At 42.4% G+C, this 18,692-nt stretch overlaps 1 protein-coding gene across 1 annotated transcript in view; it reads right to left on the bottom strand.

The window, feature by feature from the left end:
- spon1a (spondin 1a) overlaps positions 1–18,692 on the bottom strand; it is a 223,906-nt gene that overhangs the window by 18,126 nt on the left and 187,088 nt on the right. Inside the window, exons 7-8 of the mRNA XM_060922817.1 lie at positions 13,953–14,017; positions 907–1,108 (exon numbers count right to left, since the gene is read on the bottom strand). Coding sequence (XP_060778800.1) covers positions 907–1,108; positions 13,953–14,017 — 267 coding nt within the window. The remainder of the gene's footprint in view (positions 1–906; positions 1,109–13,952; positions 14,018–18,692) is intronic.

The raw sequence follows: 18,692 nt of genomic DNA, 5'->3' as shown, positions 1-18,692 counted from the left end.
ATTATTATGTTTGGCTCTCTTGCACGAGGAATTAAGTTAAAAATATGGCATTTTGAAGAAAGGGATGGAGAAAGAAAGAAAACAAAAAGAAAAAAATGAACGAATGAAAAGAAAGTAAGAAGAAAAAAGAGAATTAAAAAGAAGAAATAAATAAATAATTAAAATGAAGAAAAAGTGAAAGACGGGCGGCACGGTGGTGTAGTGGTTAGCGCTGTCGCCTCACAGCAAGAAGGTCCTGGGTTCGAGCCCCGGGGCCGGCGAGGGCCTTTCTGTGTGGAGTTTGCATGTTCTCCCCGTGTCCGCGTGGGTTTCCTCCGGGTGCTCCGGTTTCCCCCACAGTCCAAAGACATGCAGGTTAGGTTAACTGGTGACTCTAAATTGAGCGTAGGTGTGAATGTGAGTGTGAATGGTTGTCTGTGTCTCTGTGTCAGCCCTGCGATGACGTGGCGACTTGTCCAGGGTGTACCCCGCTTCTCACCCATAGTCAGCTGGGATAGGCTCCAGCTTGCCTGCGACCCTGTAGAACAGGATAAAGCGGCTAGAGATAATGAGATGAGATGAGAAAGTGAAAGAAAGAAAGAATTAAAGGAAAAGGAAAAAAGAAAAAGAGAGAATTAAAAAGAGGAATGAGAGAAAATGTCAGTGTTAATATTGGTACTGGGAGTCTACTGGTACTTTACTGGTCTTCTACCTGTCCCAGTTGGAGTTGAGTCAGAGCTCCAGTGTAGCAGCTCTGATCCGTCTCCTCAGCACAGACCCTCAGTGTCAGTAAATCAGTGAAAGTGTCACACAGGGTTTTGTTCTGAGCCTGACCTGAAGCACACACCTCTCTCTCTCTCTCTCTCTTTGTCTCTATGTGATGGAGGGAGGTCACGCACACACACACACACACACACACACGCTGACCTCGTAGGTGACCCCGCTGTCAGTCCCGGCGTCCCATGGGATCATGTCCTGGACAAGCTTCTGGACCCATCCGCATTCCTTCGTACAGAGACCTTCAGCTGAGAGACCCACGTTCCAGTCAGGACTCGGACCCAGCATGGTGAGGAAGGACATGAGGTGACGAGCTCGGTCCACGGAGAACTCCGCCGAGGGAGCGGCTCGCCTGAAACACAACCAAAACAACTGAAAACCTGTCTTCATTTTTTAGATTAGATTAGATAAAACTTTATTGATCCCTTTGGGCGGATTCCCTCAGGGAAATTAAGAAAAAACGTATTGGCTTGGAGGACAGTAAAGTTCGGGATATTTCACAATTTATTTCTTCATTCAGTTTTCTGCATTTGACCAAATAAATAACTCATCATTTTTGCACTTTTCCATCCTCAGTAGTGCAGGAAATATTTTAATCAGAAAAACAGAATATGGTACAAGGGTGGCACGGTGGTGTAGTGGTTAGCGCTGTCGCCTCACAGCAAGAAGGTCCGGGTTCGAGCCCTGGGGCCGGCGAGGGCCTTTCTGTGCGGAGTTTGCATGTTCTCCCCGTGTCCGCGTGGGTTTCCTCCGGGTGCTCCGGTTTCCCCCACAGTCCAAAGACATGCAGGTTAGGTTAACTGGTGACTCTAAATTGAGCGTAGGTGTGAATGTGAGTGTGAATGGTTGTCTGTGTCTATGTGTCAGCCCTGTGATGACCTGGCGACTTGTCCAGGGTGAACCCCGCCTTTCACCCATAGTCAGCTGGGATAGGATCCAGCTCGCCTGCGACCCTGTAGAACAGGATAAAGCGGCTAGAGATAATGGGATGAGATGAGAATATGGTACAAAGGACAAAAGGTGAGTCATAACAGGAAAAGTAAAAAAACAAACCAAAAAAGCTGTAAATGGACACGAGCAGGAGGGGAATGAGGGATGGTTTAAAATAGGAAAAAAAAAAGTTCTGAAGAAAAGGAGGGTATAATGGTCTGAGAGAGAGAGAGGGAGACTTGGTGAAGCAAATGCACACACTGTAACCATGACAACACTCTTAGCCGTCCTAGCTAATATCAGCTAACTAACTAGCCTAGCTTGTGCTGTAGATTAGCTTTATTACTGTCAGTAACACAGATGAAGTAAAGAGTTTAAAAACAGACTCATCCTGTCGGTTTACACAATTATACCGAGTGTGATCGCAGCCCACAAGCGCAGGAGCAACAGAAGGACAGTATTTTAAATTCCAAATGCTGGCTGTTGTGTTTTTGTGTTGCAAAACTTCGGGCTCAAAAATCAGTGTCATCTAATGAGCTGATAATTTTCCTCACGCAGTAATTACACCCTGACGGAGAGCTCGCTCGCTCTCTCTCGGCCTCAGAGCAGGTTTGATGTCGTCTGCCACAGTGAGTGATTGATTGTGATTCATTTGCCAATTTAAAGGACTCGAGTAAAGTGGATTTTGTGGAAAAAGTGCAGATGAAATGATCTAAAAGAGAGTGTGGTTTATTAATGCAGAGGCTCTGAATCTGTAAGAGAATGACAGCAGAACACTGCTGCCACTATATAAGTATCATGTACGTAGTAACATAAAGTGTGTTATAACAAAATTTTTCATGTTGTTACATGAAATGCTTCACATTATAATGTGATGATTCAGTATCGCGTTATAACATAACTTTAAACTCTTGTGTGAATCTATGGTTTGAATGAGGTGTATGCGGAATAAACTGGGCAATATGGGGAATACACTGGGTAAAGTGGAGAATAAACTGGGAAATATGGGGAATACACTGGGCAATATGGGGAATAAACTGGGTAAAGTGGAGAATAAACTGGGCAATGTGGGGAATACACTGGGCAAAGTGGAGAATAAACTGGGAAATATGGGGAATACACTGGGCAAAGTGGAGAATAAACTGGGAAATATGGGGAATACACTGGGTAAAGTGGAGAATAAACTGGGAAATATGGGGAATACACTGGGTAAAGTGGAGAATAAACTGGGAAATATGGGGAATACACTGGGTAAAGTGGAGAATAAACTGGGAAATATGGGGAATACACTGGGTAAAGTGGAGAATAAACTGGGCAATATGGGGAATAAACTGGGCAATATGGGGAATAAACTGGGCAATATGGGGAATACCCTGGGCAAAGTGGAGAATAAACTGGGCAAAATGGAGAATTAACTGGGCAACGTGGAGAGTAAACTGGGCAATATGAAGAATAAACTTGGAAATGTGGAGAATAAACTTGGAAATGTGGAGAGTAAACTGGGCAACATGGAGAATAAACTGGGCAATATGGAGAATAAACTTGGAAATGTGCGGAATACACTGGGCAATATGGAGAATAAACTGGGCAATATGGAGAATAAATTTGGAAATGTGGAGAGTAAACTGGGCAATATAGAGAATAAACTGGGCAAGATGGAGAATAAACTTGGAAATGTGCAGAATACACTGGGCAATATGGAGAATAAACTGGGCAATATGGAGAATAAACTGGGCAATATGGAGAATAAACTGGACAATATGGAGAATAAACTTGGAAATGTGGAGAGTAAACTGGGCAATATAGAGAATAAACTGGGCAAGATGGAGAATAAACTTGGAAATGTGCAGAATACACTGGGCAATATGGAGAATAAACTGGGCAATATGGAGAATAAACTGGGCAATATGGAGAATAAACTGGGCAATGTGGAGAGTAAACTGGGCAAGATGGAGAATAAACTTGGAAATGTGTGGAATACACTGGGCAATATGGGGAACACACTGGGTAAAGTGGAGAATAAACTGGGCAATATGGAGAATAAACTGGAAAATGTGCAGAATAAGCTGGGAAATGTGCAGAATAAATTGGGCAATATGGAAAATAAACTGGGTAAAACAGGGAATAAACTGGGTGATACAGAGAATAAACAGGGCAATATAGAGAATAAACAGGGCAATATAGAGAATAAACAGGGCAATGTGGCTCATTTACATGATTTAATCAGCTTCTGTTTCAAGCTTGGGTTGAACTGTGGTAAAGTTGGAAATATATTCACAGATTCAAACTTCCCGGAACAATAACTCTTAAGCAAAATGTTTTAAAAACACAACAGTCGCCTCTTTCCTTCTGTACTCAGGTAGACAACAAGCTACAATCTCGTTTTAATCAAAACGAGTTATTCTCAATTTGCTGGACTAATAACACTGATCTCTGTGTGCAGCCAGGGACCGTCTAAAAAGTGCAAGACCCAAAAAAGATGCTCCAAAAATATTCAACTTCACTCTTATACACTGTAGAGTCATTAAAATCACTACAGGACAATGTGACCTTGGTGGCACTACAGTGAATAAGAGTGAAGATATTGAACACTTTTGTAGCATCCAGATATCAGACCCTCTTGAAAAGTGTGTTCTGGTATTCACTTCCACTGAAGCGTGATGTGATGTGATCCACATCAGGAGTGAAAGAATTCCGAATCTGGTTCGAGTTGTCACGTTACTTCTTGTTTCACGTTCGTCATAAAACACTGTGATGTGAACACCATGCCATGGAGCCACAGAGGTACACAAGAACCACATGAGCCAAGCAAAGCAACAACAAGATCATTCACAACGTATTATTATTATTATTATTATTATTATTATCAGGATGCTAATCTTAGCACCAACACTAGCACTGACTACACAAATAGTGAAAGACTTACGGGTGTGAGTGAGGATTGAGTGTGTTCATGTATGTTTATTTGAGAAAGACTGAGAGAGAGAGAGAGAGAGAGAGAGAGAGAGAGAGAGAGAGTGAAGACGGTACAGCCAGCTGGTGCTAATACGCCGTGATCTCTGAGAATAAACCTGGAATTAGCATGAACAGAACTGTCTCCAAGGCACTTGGCATCCATCTGTGGAATGAATACACACACTGCTGAAAGGAGTGTAACCACACACAGGGCTGGACTGCACCACATTTATACACATGCATAACGTAAACCTGGAGCACAAAGATATTTCAACACACACACACACACACACACACACACATTTTACATCTTTATATCATTTCATGATTTTTTCTGAAAGGTGCCAATATTTCTGGAGGTGACCTTATAGAGAAGGTCTACTTTTAGTAACACAATTAGCACACACACACACACACACACACACACACAATATATATATATATACACAAGCATTAAAGTTCAGACAAACCACGCATCTAATTTGCGGCTCCTCCCGCTTTGACAACCCGTTATTTCACAGTCTGCATGTCAGCGCACTGCTTATCAACTCACCTCCAGTCTTCTGAAGCTTCTGGAAAGTTCTGACAAAACTGCAGCGTGGTTTTCCAAAGTATAATCACAAGAGTTGCATTTTTTTTTTTTTAAATCTAAAAATACCTCCGCTGAGTCACAGGCGAACACAAGAGGAAACGAGGACAATGAGGGCAATCGAGAAAAGTGAAACAAATAATGTGACTGAAAGTGACGGAAAACGTCTTGCCTTTATTTTACAGGACATCACTTCAATGCAGAGTTTGTTTGATTGTTTTGTTGAATTCCGGATTGTGATTGTTGAGAAGGTCTGATTAGTTTTCTGTAACAGCAGCTCTGACAGTAGCGCAGCTCCAAATGTAACTATAAATGGATAAAAATCCGTCTCTTTTATCGTAATTGGAAAAATCGCTGTGTTATAAAAGGAACTAGACTGCATTTCCACAGAGAAAATGCAAAGTGTGCTTGCTGAGCTGTAGCAGAACAGCTATCATGCTAGCATGATAAAAGCTAGCATGCCAACATGCTAACAACTAGCATACTAACATGCTAACAGCATACTAACATGCTAAAAGCTAGCATGTTAACATGCTAATAGATAACATGCTAACAGCTAGCATTCTAAAATGCTAATGATTAACATGCTATTTGTTAAAATTCTAACACTTTAAGGCTAATATGCTGACAGCTATCGTGCTAACAGCTAACAGGCTAACATGCTAATGGCTAGTATGTTAACTTTTAGCATGCTAACACACTGAGGGCCTCTGCATGCTCTTGCAACAAGGCTTTCGCAGATAGCTTTTCGCAGACAGTTGTAATTTATCATTGAGCGGGGAGTAATAGGCATGCACGATGTTATTCACCGCCACAACACAAGGGGGCGCGAAGTCGCGAAATCGCTAGGAGTAGTTGGTGGGTGTGGTTAGTGGAGTGTTTAACCTCTGGTTACTTATAATGACTAGAACTGGAGTCGTATAGATGTACGTACTTCCTCACTTCCTCGATCAACCGCTCTTCGTGCTGCTCCATCTTCGCTCGTGTTTTTAAAAATGGCGGTAGTGAAAACAAACCAAACCGGGAAAGTAGGGAAGCGGAAGTGCGTGTACAGCGGATGTAGAGTGGACCAATCAGAGCCCTCTTGTCTGCGACGCTGTCTGCGAGGCTTCTGCGGTGGTCACAATTTTTGGGAGGTGCGCGCAGAGCGTCTGAGAAGGTGGGGGGGCTACGCAGACGCTATCTGCGACGCCGTCTGCGAGGACTGCGTTGTCAGCATAAATTGGCCTTGAGGGTGACATGCTAACAGCTAACATGCTCAGGCGAACTCGCTAACAGCAAGCATGCGAACTCTGCATGCTACCATCCTAACATGTTAACAGCTCTCATGCTTATATGCTAATTGCTATCGTGTGTGCGTGTAAGTATTCCTAATAAAGTGGCCATTGAGTTGAAGTTGATTTGCTGTCAAAGTCTCAAATGAGCAGATCCTTGCCAAATGCATCATCACCTATGGGGGAAGGGAGGAATGACTCAGTCAAGCTTCCATTGATTAGCGGCAAAATGGAGAAAAAATGGACGGATGAAAGGCGAGAGAAAGCCAAGTGCGGGTCAGAACCGATATCATGTGTGTGATGGTGATTTGGCCTGAGGTGCCGTATGAAGTTTGGTGGATGTGTGGTGAAGTGTTACTGAGCAAAACTCCATTCATTTGGAATCCTATGGAACTCCAATCAATGGAAGCCTATAGAGGTAAAAAGATATGCGTGAAAACCAAGGAAAAGACGAGTGCAGGTCTCAGATGAGGGGATGGATTTGTGCAGGGACTTGGCCTGAGGCATCAAGTGAAGTTTCTTGAAGTTTGGTCACTTGGTTAAAAAAATTGATGGAGAGTGAAAGTTTTTCTCCTGAAACACCATTCATTTTCAATGGGGCCAAAAATCAATGCAAGCCTATGGAGGAAAAAGGGATGAGCAAAAAGGAAGGAACAATATGAGTGCTGGTCAGAACCGATTGCATGTATGTGTCGGGGGAGTTGGCCTGAAGGATCACATGAGGTTTGGTGCATCTGCGATGGAGCGTGTCCAAGTAGGACGATTCGATTCATGAGCCCTATTCCTTCTCTATGGGAAAAAAACAAAAGAAAAATGACAAGAACAAGAGAACAGGCGCATTGATCCAAAAGCTGTATACAAGCACACTACACCACTTCGGGCCAGACGTCTCAGAGTTGAGACGGTGTCTCTATCTCGAACGCCCTAGGAGGAGGAGTGGATCCAAAAAACGTGTCGGAATAAGGCAGAATAAGTAAACTTAAGAAGAACAATAGTGTGCTTGCCTTCGGCTGCTGTGTGCTTAAGCAAGCACACTAATAAAACAGTTCAGGACGTGCTGCTCCAGGAAAACGATACATAGCGTATTATGACTCACATACACTCACTGGCCACTTTATTAGGAAGACCCATACACCCACCTGCTGTTTTGTTTGATGCTGTTCTCTAATCAGCCGATTCACGCTGCAAATCAAGAGCTTCAGTTAATGTTCACGATATTCAAACATCAGAACGGGAAAAATTGTGGTTTCACAGTGAAGTGTGACTTTCTTTCTTTCTTTCTTTCTTTCACTGTGGTATGGGTGTTGGTTTGAGCCAGATGGAGCATGAAGGTTTGAGAATTTCAGAAACTGCTGATCTCCTGGGGTTTTCACACACAACAGTCTCTTGAGTTTACACAGAATGGTGCCAAAAACAAAAAACAATCATTCAGTAAGTGAGTGAGAGACTGACAGATCTGTGGGTGGAAATAAATACCTTGTTGATAAGTGAAAATGGCCAGATTGAGCAGTTCAAGGGCTTTTTTTTTTTGCCAGGAAGGATATAGTAACTCATATAATCACTCTTTACAACCGTGGTGAGCAGAAAAGCATCTCAGCAACAGCAGAAGAACACATTGGGTTCCACTCCTGCAGTCAAGAACAGGGATCTTAGAATCAACATGTTCCTATTAAAGTGGCCAGGGAGTGTATATGCACAGAACTCACTGTCAAGTCCAGACTTATCACATCTAATACATTAAAAATTAAATAAATAACAATAACATTTCAAATGCAGAGCTGAATAATAAGTTGGAAGTTTCTGTTTAAAAATTCAGTCCATTAAAAGTGATTAAAATGTGTTGACTAGTGATCGGATCAGAACCAACCATCTGCTCGTGCACTTCAGCTCTCGATAGATGGTGAAATCTGCTGTTCTGCTAAATTTGGGAACAGTGGAACTGCAAACGTCCTTCTGGAGACTGGAGCACTTCTCCGAGAAGCTAATTTAACACTCATGACTCAACCCGAAGACGTATTACACCATTTTATTCAGTCAGAAAGGAAAGGATTCTGAATGACTGCTTCCAGTGAATATTGTGATATTTCTGAAGCTCAGGCTCATTTTTCTCACATTTTCAGATATCTCAGGTTGCACTGTCTTCAATCGCTGAGGCTTTTGCACTGAAAAATGTCCAGTAAGTTAATCAGCTGTATTACAGCAGTTACTGAAATTAATATTTATACCATTCTTACTGTAACAGGTTTACAATCATAATTACCTGCATAAATATTTTTTACAGGATTAAGTCGTGTTAACAGTAAATTACTGGAAAGCTACCATTACCATGTTGTTGTAATAAAAATAGTTTTTAAAGCAATAATTGTAATTTTCATTGGAACAGAGTGGTTGTAAGACCTCAAGCTATGCACTAAGATCTTGCTAAAATGAAAGATCACAAAATAAGAACTTGAGAAAATGTAACATTGCACAATAACAGCTCACTAAAACGAAAGACTGTGCAAAAAGCACTTGCTAAAACAAACAAACAAAAAAATCTTGCAATAACAGCTTGCTATAACAAAAGATGGCACAATAAGAGCTTGCTAAAACAAACAAAAACACCCTCTTGCAACAAGACCTTGCTAAGACAAAAGATCACAAACAAGAGCTCGCTAAGATGAAAGATCGCACAAGAAGAGCTCGCTAAGATGAAAGATCGCACAAGAAGAGCTCGCTAAGATGAAAGATCGCGCAACAAGAGCTCGCTAAGACGAAAGATTGCACAACATGAGCTCGGCTAAGATGAAAGATCACGCAACAAGAGCTCGCTAAGACGAAAGATCCCGCAACAAGAGAACGCTAAGACGAAAGATTGCACAACGTGAGCTCGGCTAAGACGAAAGATCACGCAACAAGAGCTCACTAAGACGAAAGATCGCACAACAAGAGCTCGCTAAGATGAAAGATCGCACAAGAAGAGCTCGCTAAGATGAAAGATCCCGCAACAAGAGAACGCTAAGACGAACGATTGCACAACATGAGCTCGGCTAAGATGAAAGATCACACAACAAGAGCTCGCCAAGACAAAAGATCCTGCAACAAGAGAACGCTAAGACGAAAGATTGCACAACGTGAGCTCGGCTAAGACGAAAGATCACGCAACAAGAGCTCACTAAGACGAAAGATCGCACAACAAGAGCTCGCTAAGATGAAAGATCGCACAAGAAGAGCTCGGCTAAGACGAAAGATCGCGCAACATGAGCTTGGCTAAGACGAAAGATCCCGCAACAAGAGCTTGACTAAGATGAAAGATTGCGCAACAAGAGCTCGGCTAAGACGAAAGATTGCACAACAAGAGCTCGCTAAGACAAAACATCATGCAACAAGACCTCGTTAAAATGGAAGATCACGTAACAAGAGCTCGCTAAGACGAAAGATCACACAACATGAGCTCGCTAAGACGAAAGATCATGCAACATGAGCTCACTAAGATGAAAGATCGCATAACATGAGCTCGCTAAGATGAAAGATCGTGCAACATGACCTCACTAAGACAAAAGATTGCGTAGCATGAGCTCGGCTAAGATGAAAGATCGCGCAACAAGAGCTCGCTAAGACAAAAGATCGCATGACATGAGCTCGACTAAGATGAAAGATCGCACAACAAGAGCTCACTAAAACAAAAGATTGGGCAACAAGACCTTGCTAAGACGAAAGATCCCGCAACAAGAGCTTGACTAAGATGAAAGATTGCGCAACAAGAGCTCGGCTAAGACGAAAGATTGCACAACAAGAGCTCGCTAAGACAAAACATCATGCAACAAGACCTCGTTAAAATGAAAGATCGCGTAACAAGAGTTCGCTAAGACGAAAGATCACACAACATGAGCTCGCTAAGACGAAAGATCATGCAACATGAGCTCACTAAGATGAAAGATCGCATAACATGAGCTCGCTAAGATGAAAGATCGTGCAACATGACCTCACTAAGACAAAAGATTGCGTAGCATGAGCTCGGCTAAGATGAAAGATCGCGCAACAAGAGCTCGCTAAGACAAAAGATCGCATGACATGAGCTCGACTAAGATGAAAGATCGCACAACAAGAGCTCACTAAAACAAAAGATTGGGCAACAAGACCTTGCTAAGACAAAAGATCGCACAACAAGAGCTCACTAAAATGAAAGATTGCGCAACAAGAGCTCGCTAAGATGAAAGATCGTGTAACAAGAGATTGCTAAGACGAAAGATTGCATAACATGAGCTTGGCTAAGATGAAAGATCATGCAAAAAGAGCTCGCTAAGACGAAAGATTGTGCAAAAAGACCTCGGTTAAGACGAAAGATTGCGCAACATGAGCTCGGCTAAGACGAAAGATCCTGCAACAAGAGCTTGGCGAAGACGAAAGGTCCCGCAACAAGAGCTTGCTAAGATGAAAGATCGCGCAACAAGAGCTCGCTAAGATGAAAGATCACGCAACAAGAGCTCGCTAAGATGAAACATCACGCAACAAGACGTCGCTAAAATGAAAGATCGCATAACAAGAGCTCACTGAGACGAAAGATCGCACAACATGAGCTCACTAAGACGAAAGATCGCACAACATGAGCTCACTAAGATGAAAGATCACACAACAAGAGCTGACTAAGACAAAAGATTGCATAACATGAGCTCGGCTAAGATGAAAGATCGTGCAACAAGAGCTCGCTAAGATGAAAGATTGCACAACAAGAGCTCACTAAGACGAAAGATTGTGCAACAAGCACTCGCTAAGATGAAAGATCATGCAACAAGAGCTTGCTAAGACAAAAGATCACACAACAAGAGCTCACTAAGATGAAAGATCATGCAACAAGCGCTCGCTAAGATGAAAGGTCACGCAACAAGAGCTCACTAAGACAAAAAATCACGCAACAAGAGCTTGAAAATACAAAAGATCGCGCAACAAGAGCTCGGTAAAATGAAAGATCATGCTACAAGAGATTGATAAAACAAAAGATCGTGACACAAGAGCTCGCTAAAATGAAAGATTGTGCAATAAGCGCTCGCAAAAATGAAAGATCGCACCACAAGAGATTGCTAAAACAAAAGATCGCGCCACAAGCGCTCACTAAAATGAAAGCTCGCGCCACAAGCGCTCACTAAAATGAAAGCTCGCGCAACAAGAGCTCACTAAAACGAAAGATCATGCAACAAGAGCTTGCTAAAATGAAAGAATGCATAACAAGAGCTTGCTTTTGAGGAACAGTTTCATTCCCAGGTGATCAAACATGAGGAAGAGAACAGGCAGGAGTCAGCGGGAATTAATCCGGGCTTTCAATAAGTCTGTGTTTTATGCTATTATTATTATTATTAGTAGTAGTAGTAGTTGGAGGCAGGAAAAATGGGAAAAATGTAAGGATCTGAGCGACTTTGACAAGAGCCAAATGTGATGGCTCAATGACTGGGTCCATCTCCAAAATGGCCAATTCTTTGGGGTGTTCCCAGTATGCAGTGGTTCATACCTACCAAAAGTGGTTCATGGATCCAAAGGACAACCGGTGAACCAGCGACAGGGTCATGGGTGAGAAAGTGGCCTGGTCTGATGAATCACCTTTTCATTTACATCATGTGGATGGCCAGGTGCATGTGCATCACTTACCTGGGGAAGAGATGGCACCAGGATGCACTGTGGGAAGAAGACAAGCTGGCAGAGGCAGCGTGATGTTCTGGAAAATGTTCTGAACTGTGTTACTGAACCAACCGAGGAAACAAAACCCAAACAAGTGTTTCCAGGCAAAACAAACCTCGCCCGGCAGCACTTATTTTATACCTATATGTTGATAATGGGGTGGCACGGTGGTGTAGTGGTTAGCACTGTTGCCTCACAGCAAGAGGGTCTGGGTTCGAGCCCCGGGGCTGGCGAGGGCCTTTCTGTGTGGAGTTTGCATGTTCTCCCCGTGTCCGCGTGGGTTTCCTCCGGGTGCTCCGGTTTCCCCCACAGTCCAAAGACATGCAGGTTAGGTTAACTGGTGACTCTAAATTGAGCGTAGGTGTGAATGTGAGTGTGAATGGTTGTCTGTGTCTATGTGGCAGCCCTGTGATGACCTGGCGACTTGTCCAGGGTGAACCCCGCCTTTCACCCGTAGTCAGCTGGGATAGGCTCCAGCTCGCCTGCGACCCTGTAGAACAGGATAAAGCAGCTAGAGATAATGAGATGAGATGAGATGTTGATAATGGTAATATTTCTCAATCATCAGCTGTGAGATTACAGTCCTATGAAAATCCATGACCTTGAGTTTGACATTTCAGAGTCATTCAAGGTCAAAGTTCATGGCAGCAACTGACAGCCCATATGGGACTTCTTATATGTTGATAATGGTAAACATCTGGCTGTCATGAACCATTTTAAAGTTATAGCCTTTTGAAAACCCATGACCTTCAGTTTGACCTTTCAAGGTCACTCAAGTTCAAAGATCATGGTGCCAAATAAAAGCCCATATAGCACTTCCTATAAGTTGATACGGGTAAATATCTGTCTCCCATCAACTGTTTTCAAGTTACAGCCCTCTGAAAATCCATGACCTTGAGTTTGACCTTTCAAGGTCACTCGAAGTCAACAATCATGGTGCCAAATGAAAGGCCATATGGGAGTTCCTATATGCTCACAATAGTAAACATCTGTCTATCAGCGACCGTTTTTGAGTTATAATGGAAAATGTGTTATTTTGACCGAAAGGTTGACCTTTCCGGTGACCTTGACCTTCACCTTCACCTGATTATGCCCCAAATTTAATCAGGTAATCTACAGACAATTGCGCACCTACCCTGGAAATTTGGTGCAACTGTCTAGATTGTTAACAGACAGATACACAAACAAACAAACAAACAAACAAACAAACAAACCGCACTGATTACGGTACCTCACCCCGCTTACTCCATCATGGGCGAAGTAAAAATACAATGGAATGAAAGTATTTGAAAGCAAGAACGTATTAATTTTCAAGAATTATTATCGCATTTTTCAAGCAGGAATTATTTTGTCGGACGTTTTGTATAAAGTTTATATTGATCGAATTTGCAAAAAATAAAAATGGTCTGCTTCTAAAAATCCAGTGAATGTGAATAGAATAAAACAGTTATTCCACTCAATCTCCTTGTACATGGATTATAGACAACTCAGTGCTACGTGCCTCGTCGGCTATCAGCTCGTGTACGACTCGATTTCATGGAATAACTGTTAAATATCTATATACAGAGAAAGAACGAGAGAGAGAGAGAGAGAGAGAGAGAGAGAGGCATTTGTCTGTTGATTAGTGATTTATATACCAATATAATATATAAATGCTTAATACTTCGAGTAATAGACGATGGATATGTTATTGTTTGGGATGATGATAAGATTTGAATTAAACTTCGTCAGATGGCGGAATGTTTTTGCGTGTTGTGATTTTCGGACTCGTAAAGTAAGGAAGGAGAAGCACTTACACGTTGAGAGGCTGCCATGCGGGCCACTGCGCCTTCATCTTAATGACCGTCAACACCTCATCACCCTGCGAGGAAAGAAAGAACACACCTTAATGTAAAACAGCAAAGCGTGTCTGAGAAACCTTTCGAACATCTGTACTTTAAGGTGACGCCGTAGGAAGGGTGAAGTATAATTCGCTCTCTGCTGAAGGTGATGAATGGAAGTGCCTTTAATTCTGCGCTGAATGGGTGATGGCACGAGAGGCTCATAAATTCGGTGTAAATATTTAATCAATTGCTCAAAGCATGCAGGTCTGCTGTGTGTGTGTGTGTCTGAGATTTAGACAAAGTGAAATGAAAACAAAACAATGAACAGGAGAGACAGAAAACGGGATAGTTGTCATGTTACAGGCAACATCGCAAAATGGAAACACCTCTGACTGTTCCACAGCACTGACACCTGGAGACTCCTTCCATAAACATTAAATAAACATCTCCGTACAGAAAGGAGACGAGTAACCTGTAACCTGGACAGATCCTTGTGAACAACCTGTTACTACGGAATCGATAACGTATTAAAATGAAAGCATTAACAGCTTGTACAGTAAACCTGTGATTTGCAGCTGAACTATTGTCAGAGGTGCTGTTCTAGAAAATTAATCAACACCTTCTGTACTTGCCTGTGATATTTTCTCACAAATTCAGTTCTCTCAAAACATCCCAACAAACTACACATCTAATTAAACCCACTGTGACTCTGACCAGGCTGATACTACGGACGAATAAATGAATGCTCTAAACACATGGCGATCACTGCACCTGAATATTAAGGCCCTGGTCACACTACAGCTCGCGATGGGTTCGGTGATGAAGTATTGTTAGGACCGCCGCCAATCGTGTGATGCACAGTGAATGTTCTCTGAGCTTCGTGAGCTGTCGTTATCAAACTCGTCAGTGAGATGGGTTTGGGAATAATTCCAGAAGCTCGGGGAAGCATCGCCACCAAAATGCCTCATTTTGGAAGCATCAGTAACTCATCACAAAGCGATGGATCACGGAGCTGACTTTCAACAGAACGCGTTATCTGTGCTCAACCAATCAGAGCACACCATTCAAATACAGAAATAGTAATAGCCCCTCCCACTGACCATCCACATCATGAAGAATCGCCATCTTTTAGTGAGATATTGAACAAAATGAATGAATAATGTTGATGGAATCAAACATTTCTTATCTTAATGTTTTATATTATTATTATTATTATTATTATTATTATTATTATTATTCCAGTTGAGAATGTCGTCCGATGTTATTCTCCACTTTGAGCACCGGATTCCTCCTGGGATCAAGATATGACCTTTAGGGATTTAACTGTACATGCTGTACAAGGTGTCCAAACTTCTAAATTTATTGTTCAGAATAAAAAGTCTTTTTTTTTAATTAATCATTTTAAAATAATTTGAATGAATATTTTTTTCTCAAGTTAATTCTAGTTATATTTCACACAAAAATCTTTTTTTTTATTGATGTAATGGATTTACAGCATTTTGGGGGGGGAAATAATATTTTTTTAATTTTATTTTTAAACTTCAGAAAAAAAATAATTTACCAAAAATTGATGAAGGAAAATAAATAAATAAATAAATAAATAAATATATATATATATATATATATATATATATATATATATATATATATATATATATATATATGAGTGATTCCACGCTTATGGGTACTGAAATGGGGACATGAACTTATTTTTAAAAATTCACCTAAAGCCATTTCTTTTTTTACCATCAGGTCACAAAACATGTAATCTTTAATGAATGATATGTTAAAAGGTAACTTTAATTTTCTGAGATGTAATAAAATCATATTTATATGCCAAAGTCAGAACGTAACAGAAGTGTTGTGGACATATATATTCTCAATTTTAACAATGTAGAATTACTTTTTGAAACATAGGAAGGTGATGTTTCAGCAAATATAATTAATAAACATGTGTAGTAGAATAAACATACACATTCTTTCAATAAGATTAACATGGTATATAGCTAGATTGTAATTAATTTGTAACAGACGCGAGATGGACAATCGTAACAGAAGTAATGTAATAGACATCGTTTTGGAACTCATAGGCTTGACTTTGGCATATAAATATGTTTTTATTACATCTCAGAAAATTAAAGTTATCTTTTAACATATCATTCATTAAAGATTACATGTTTTGTGACCTGATGGTAAAAAAAGAAATGGTTTTAGGTGAATAAGTTCATGTCCCCATTTCAGTACCCATAAGCGTGGAATCACTCATATATATATATATATATATATATATATATATATATATATATATATATATATATATATATATATACACAACTGTTCAAAAGTTTGGGGTCACCCAGACAATTTTGTGTTTTCCATGAAAAGTCACACTTTTATTTCCCACCATAAGTTGTAAAATGAATAGAAAATATAGTCGAGACATTTTTCTGGCCATTTTGAGCATTTAATCGACCCCACAAATGTGATGCTCCAGAAACTCAATCTGCTCAAAGGAAGGTCAGTTTTATAGCTTCTCTAAAGAGCTCAACTGTTTTCAGCTGTGCTAACATGATTGTACAAGGGTTTTCTAATCATCCATTAGCCTTCTGAGGCAATGAGCAAACACATTGTACCATTAGAACACTGGAGTGAGAGTTGCTGGAAATGGGCCTCTATACACCTATGGAGATATTGCACCAAAAACCAGACATTTGCAGCTAGAATAGTCATTTACCACATTAGCAATGTATAGAGTGGATTTCTGATTAGTTTAGTGATCTTCGTTGAAAAGAACAGTGCTTTTCTTTCAAAAATAAGGACATTTCAAAGTGACCCCAAACTTTTGAACGGTAGTATATATATATATATATATATATATATATATATATATATATATATATATATATATATATATAATTAATTTAAATATAATCTCGTCTCGTCTCGTCTTCTTCCGCTTTATCCGGGACCGGGTCGCGGAGGCAGCAGTCTAAGCAGGGAAGCCCAAACTTCCCTTTCCCCAGACACCTCGGCCAGCTCCTCGGGAAGAACACCGAGGCGTTCCCAGGCCAGCCGAGAGACATAGTCCCTCCAGCGTGTCCTGGGTCTTCCCCGGGGCCTCCTCCCGGGGGGACATGCCTGGAACACCTCCCCAGGGAGGCGTCCAGGAGGCATCCGAAAAAGATGCCCGAGCCACCTCAGCTGATTCCTCTCGATGTGGAGCAGCAGCGGCTCTACTCCGAGCTCCTCCCGAGTGACTGTGCTTCTCACCCTATCTCTAAGGGAGCGCCCAGCCACCCTGCGAAGGAAACTCATTTCAGCCGCTTGTATCCGCGATCTTGTCCTTTCGGTCATTACCCAAAGCTCATGACCATAGGTGAGAGTCGGAACGTAGATCGACCGGTAAATTGAGAGCTTCGCCTTTTGGCTCAGCTCCTTCTTCACCACAACGGACCGGTAAAGCGACCGCATCACTGCGGAGGCTGCACCGATCCGCCTGTCGATCTCACGCTCCATCCTTCCCTCACTCGTGAACAAGATCCCGAGATACTTAAACTCCTCCACTTGAGGCAGAACTTCTCCACCAACCTGGAGAGGGCAAGCCACCCTTTTCCGGTCGAGAACCATGGCCTCGGACTTGGAGGTGCTGATTCTCATCCCAGCCGCTTCACACTCGACTGCAAACCGCCCCAGTGCATGCTGAAGGTCCTGGTTTGAAGAAGCCAACAGGACAACATCATCCGCAAAAAGCAGAGATGAAATCCTGTGGTTCCCAAACAGGATTCCTTCTGGCCCCTGGCTGCGCCTAGAAATTCTGTCCATAAAAATTATGAACAGAACCGGTGACAAAGGGCAGCCCTGCCGGAGTCCAACATGCACTGGGAACAGGTCTGACTTACTGCCGGCAATGCGAACCAGACTCCTGCTCCGTTCGTACAGGGACCGGACAGCCCTTAGCAAAGAGCCCCGAACCCCATACTCCCGAAGCACCCCCCACAGAATACTACGGGGGACATGGTCGAATGCCTTCTCCAGATCCACAAAACACATGTGGACTGGTTGGGCAAACTCCCATGAACCCTCGAGCACCCTATGAAGGGTATAGAGCTGGTCCAGTGTTCCGCGACCAGGACGAAAACCGCATTGTTCCTCCTGGATCCGAGGTTCGACTATTGGTCGAATTCTCCTCTCCAGTACCCTGGAGTAAACCTTCCCTGGGAGGCTGAGAAGTGTGATTCCCCTATAATTGGGGCACACTCTCCGGTCCCCTTTCTTAAAAAGAGGGACCACCACCCCGGTCTGCCACTCCAGAGGCACTGTCCCTGACTGCCACGCGATGTTGCAGAGGCGTGTCAACCAAGACAGCCCCACAACATCCAGAGACTTGAGATACTCAGGGCGGATCTCATCCACCCCCGGTGCCTTGCCACCGAGGAGCTTGCAAACCACCTCAGTGACTTCGGCTTGGGTAATGGACGAGTCCACCTCTGAGTCATCAGCCTCAGTCTCCTCAGTGGAAGACATGACGGTGGGATTGAGGAGATCCTCAAAGTATTCCTTCCACCGCCCGACAATGTCCCCAGTCGAGGTCAACAGCTCCCCACCCGCACTGTAAACAGTGTTGGCAGAGTACTGCTTCCCCCTCCTGAGGCGCCGGACGGTTTGCCAGAATTTCTTCGAGGCCGACCGATAGTCCTTCTCCATGGCCTCCCC

The sequence above is a fragment of the Neoarius graeffei genome, chromosome 6 (assembly GCF_027579695.1).
Source record: "Neoarius graeffei isolate fNeoGra1 chromosome 6, fNeoGra1.pri, whole genome shotgun sequence".
Taxonomy (NCBI): domain Eukaryota; kingdom Metazoa; phylum Chordata; class Actinopteri; order Siluriformes; family Ariidae; genus Neoarius; species Neoarius graeffei.
Note: the sequence above shows the minus strand (reverse complement) of the source record. Positions and strands in the feature narration are given on the sequence as shown.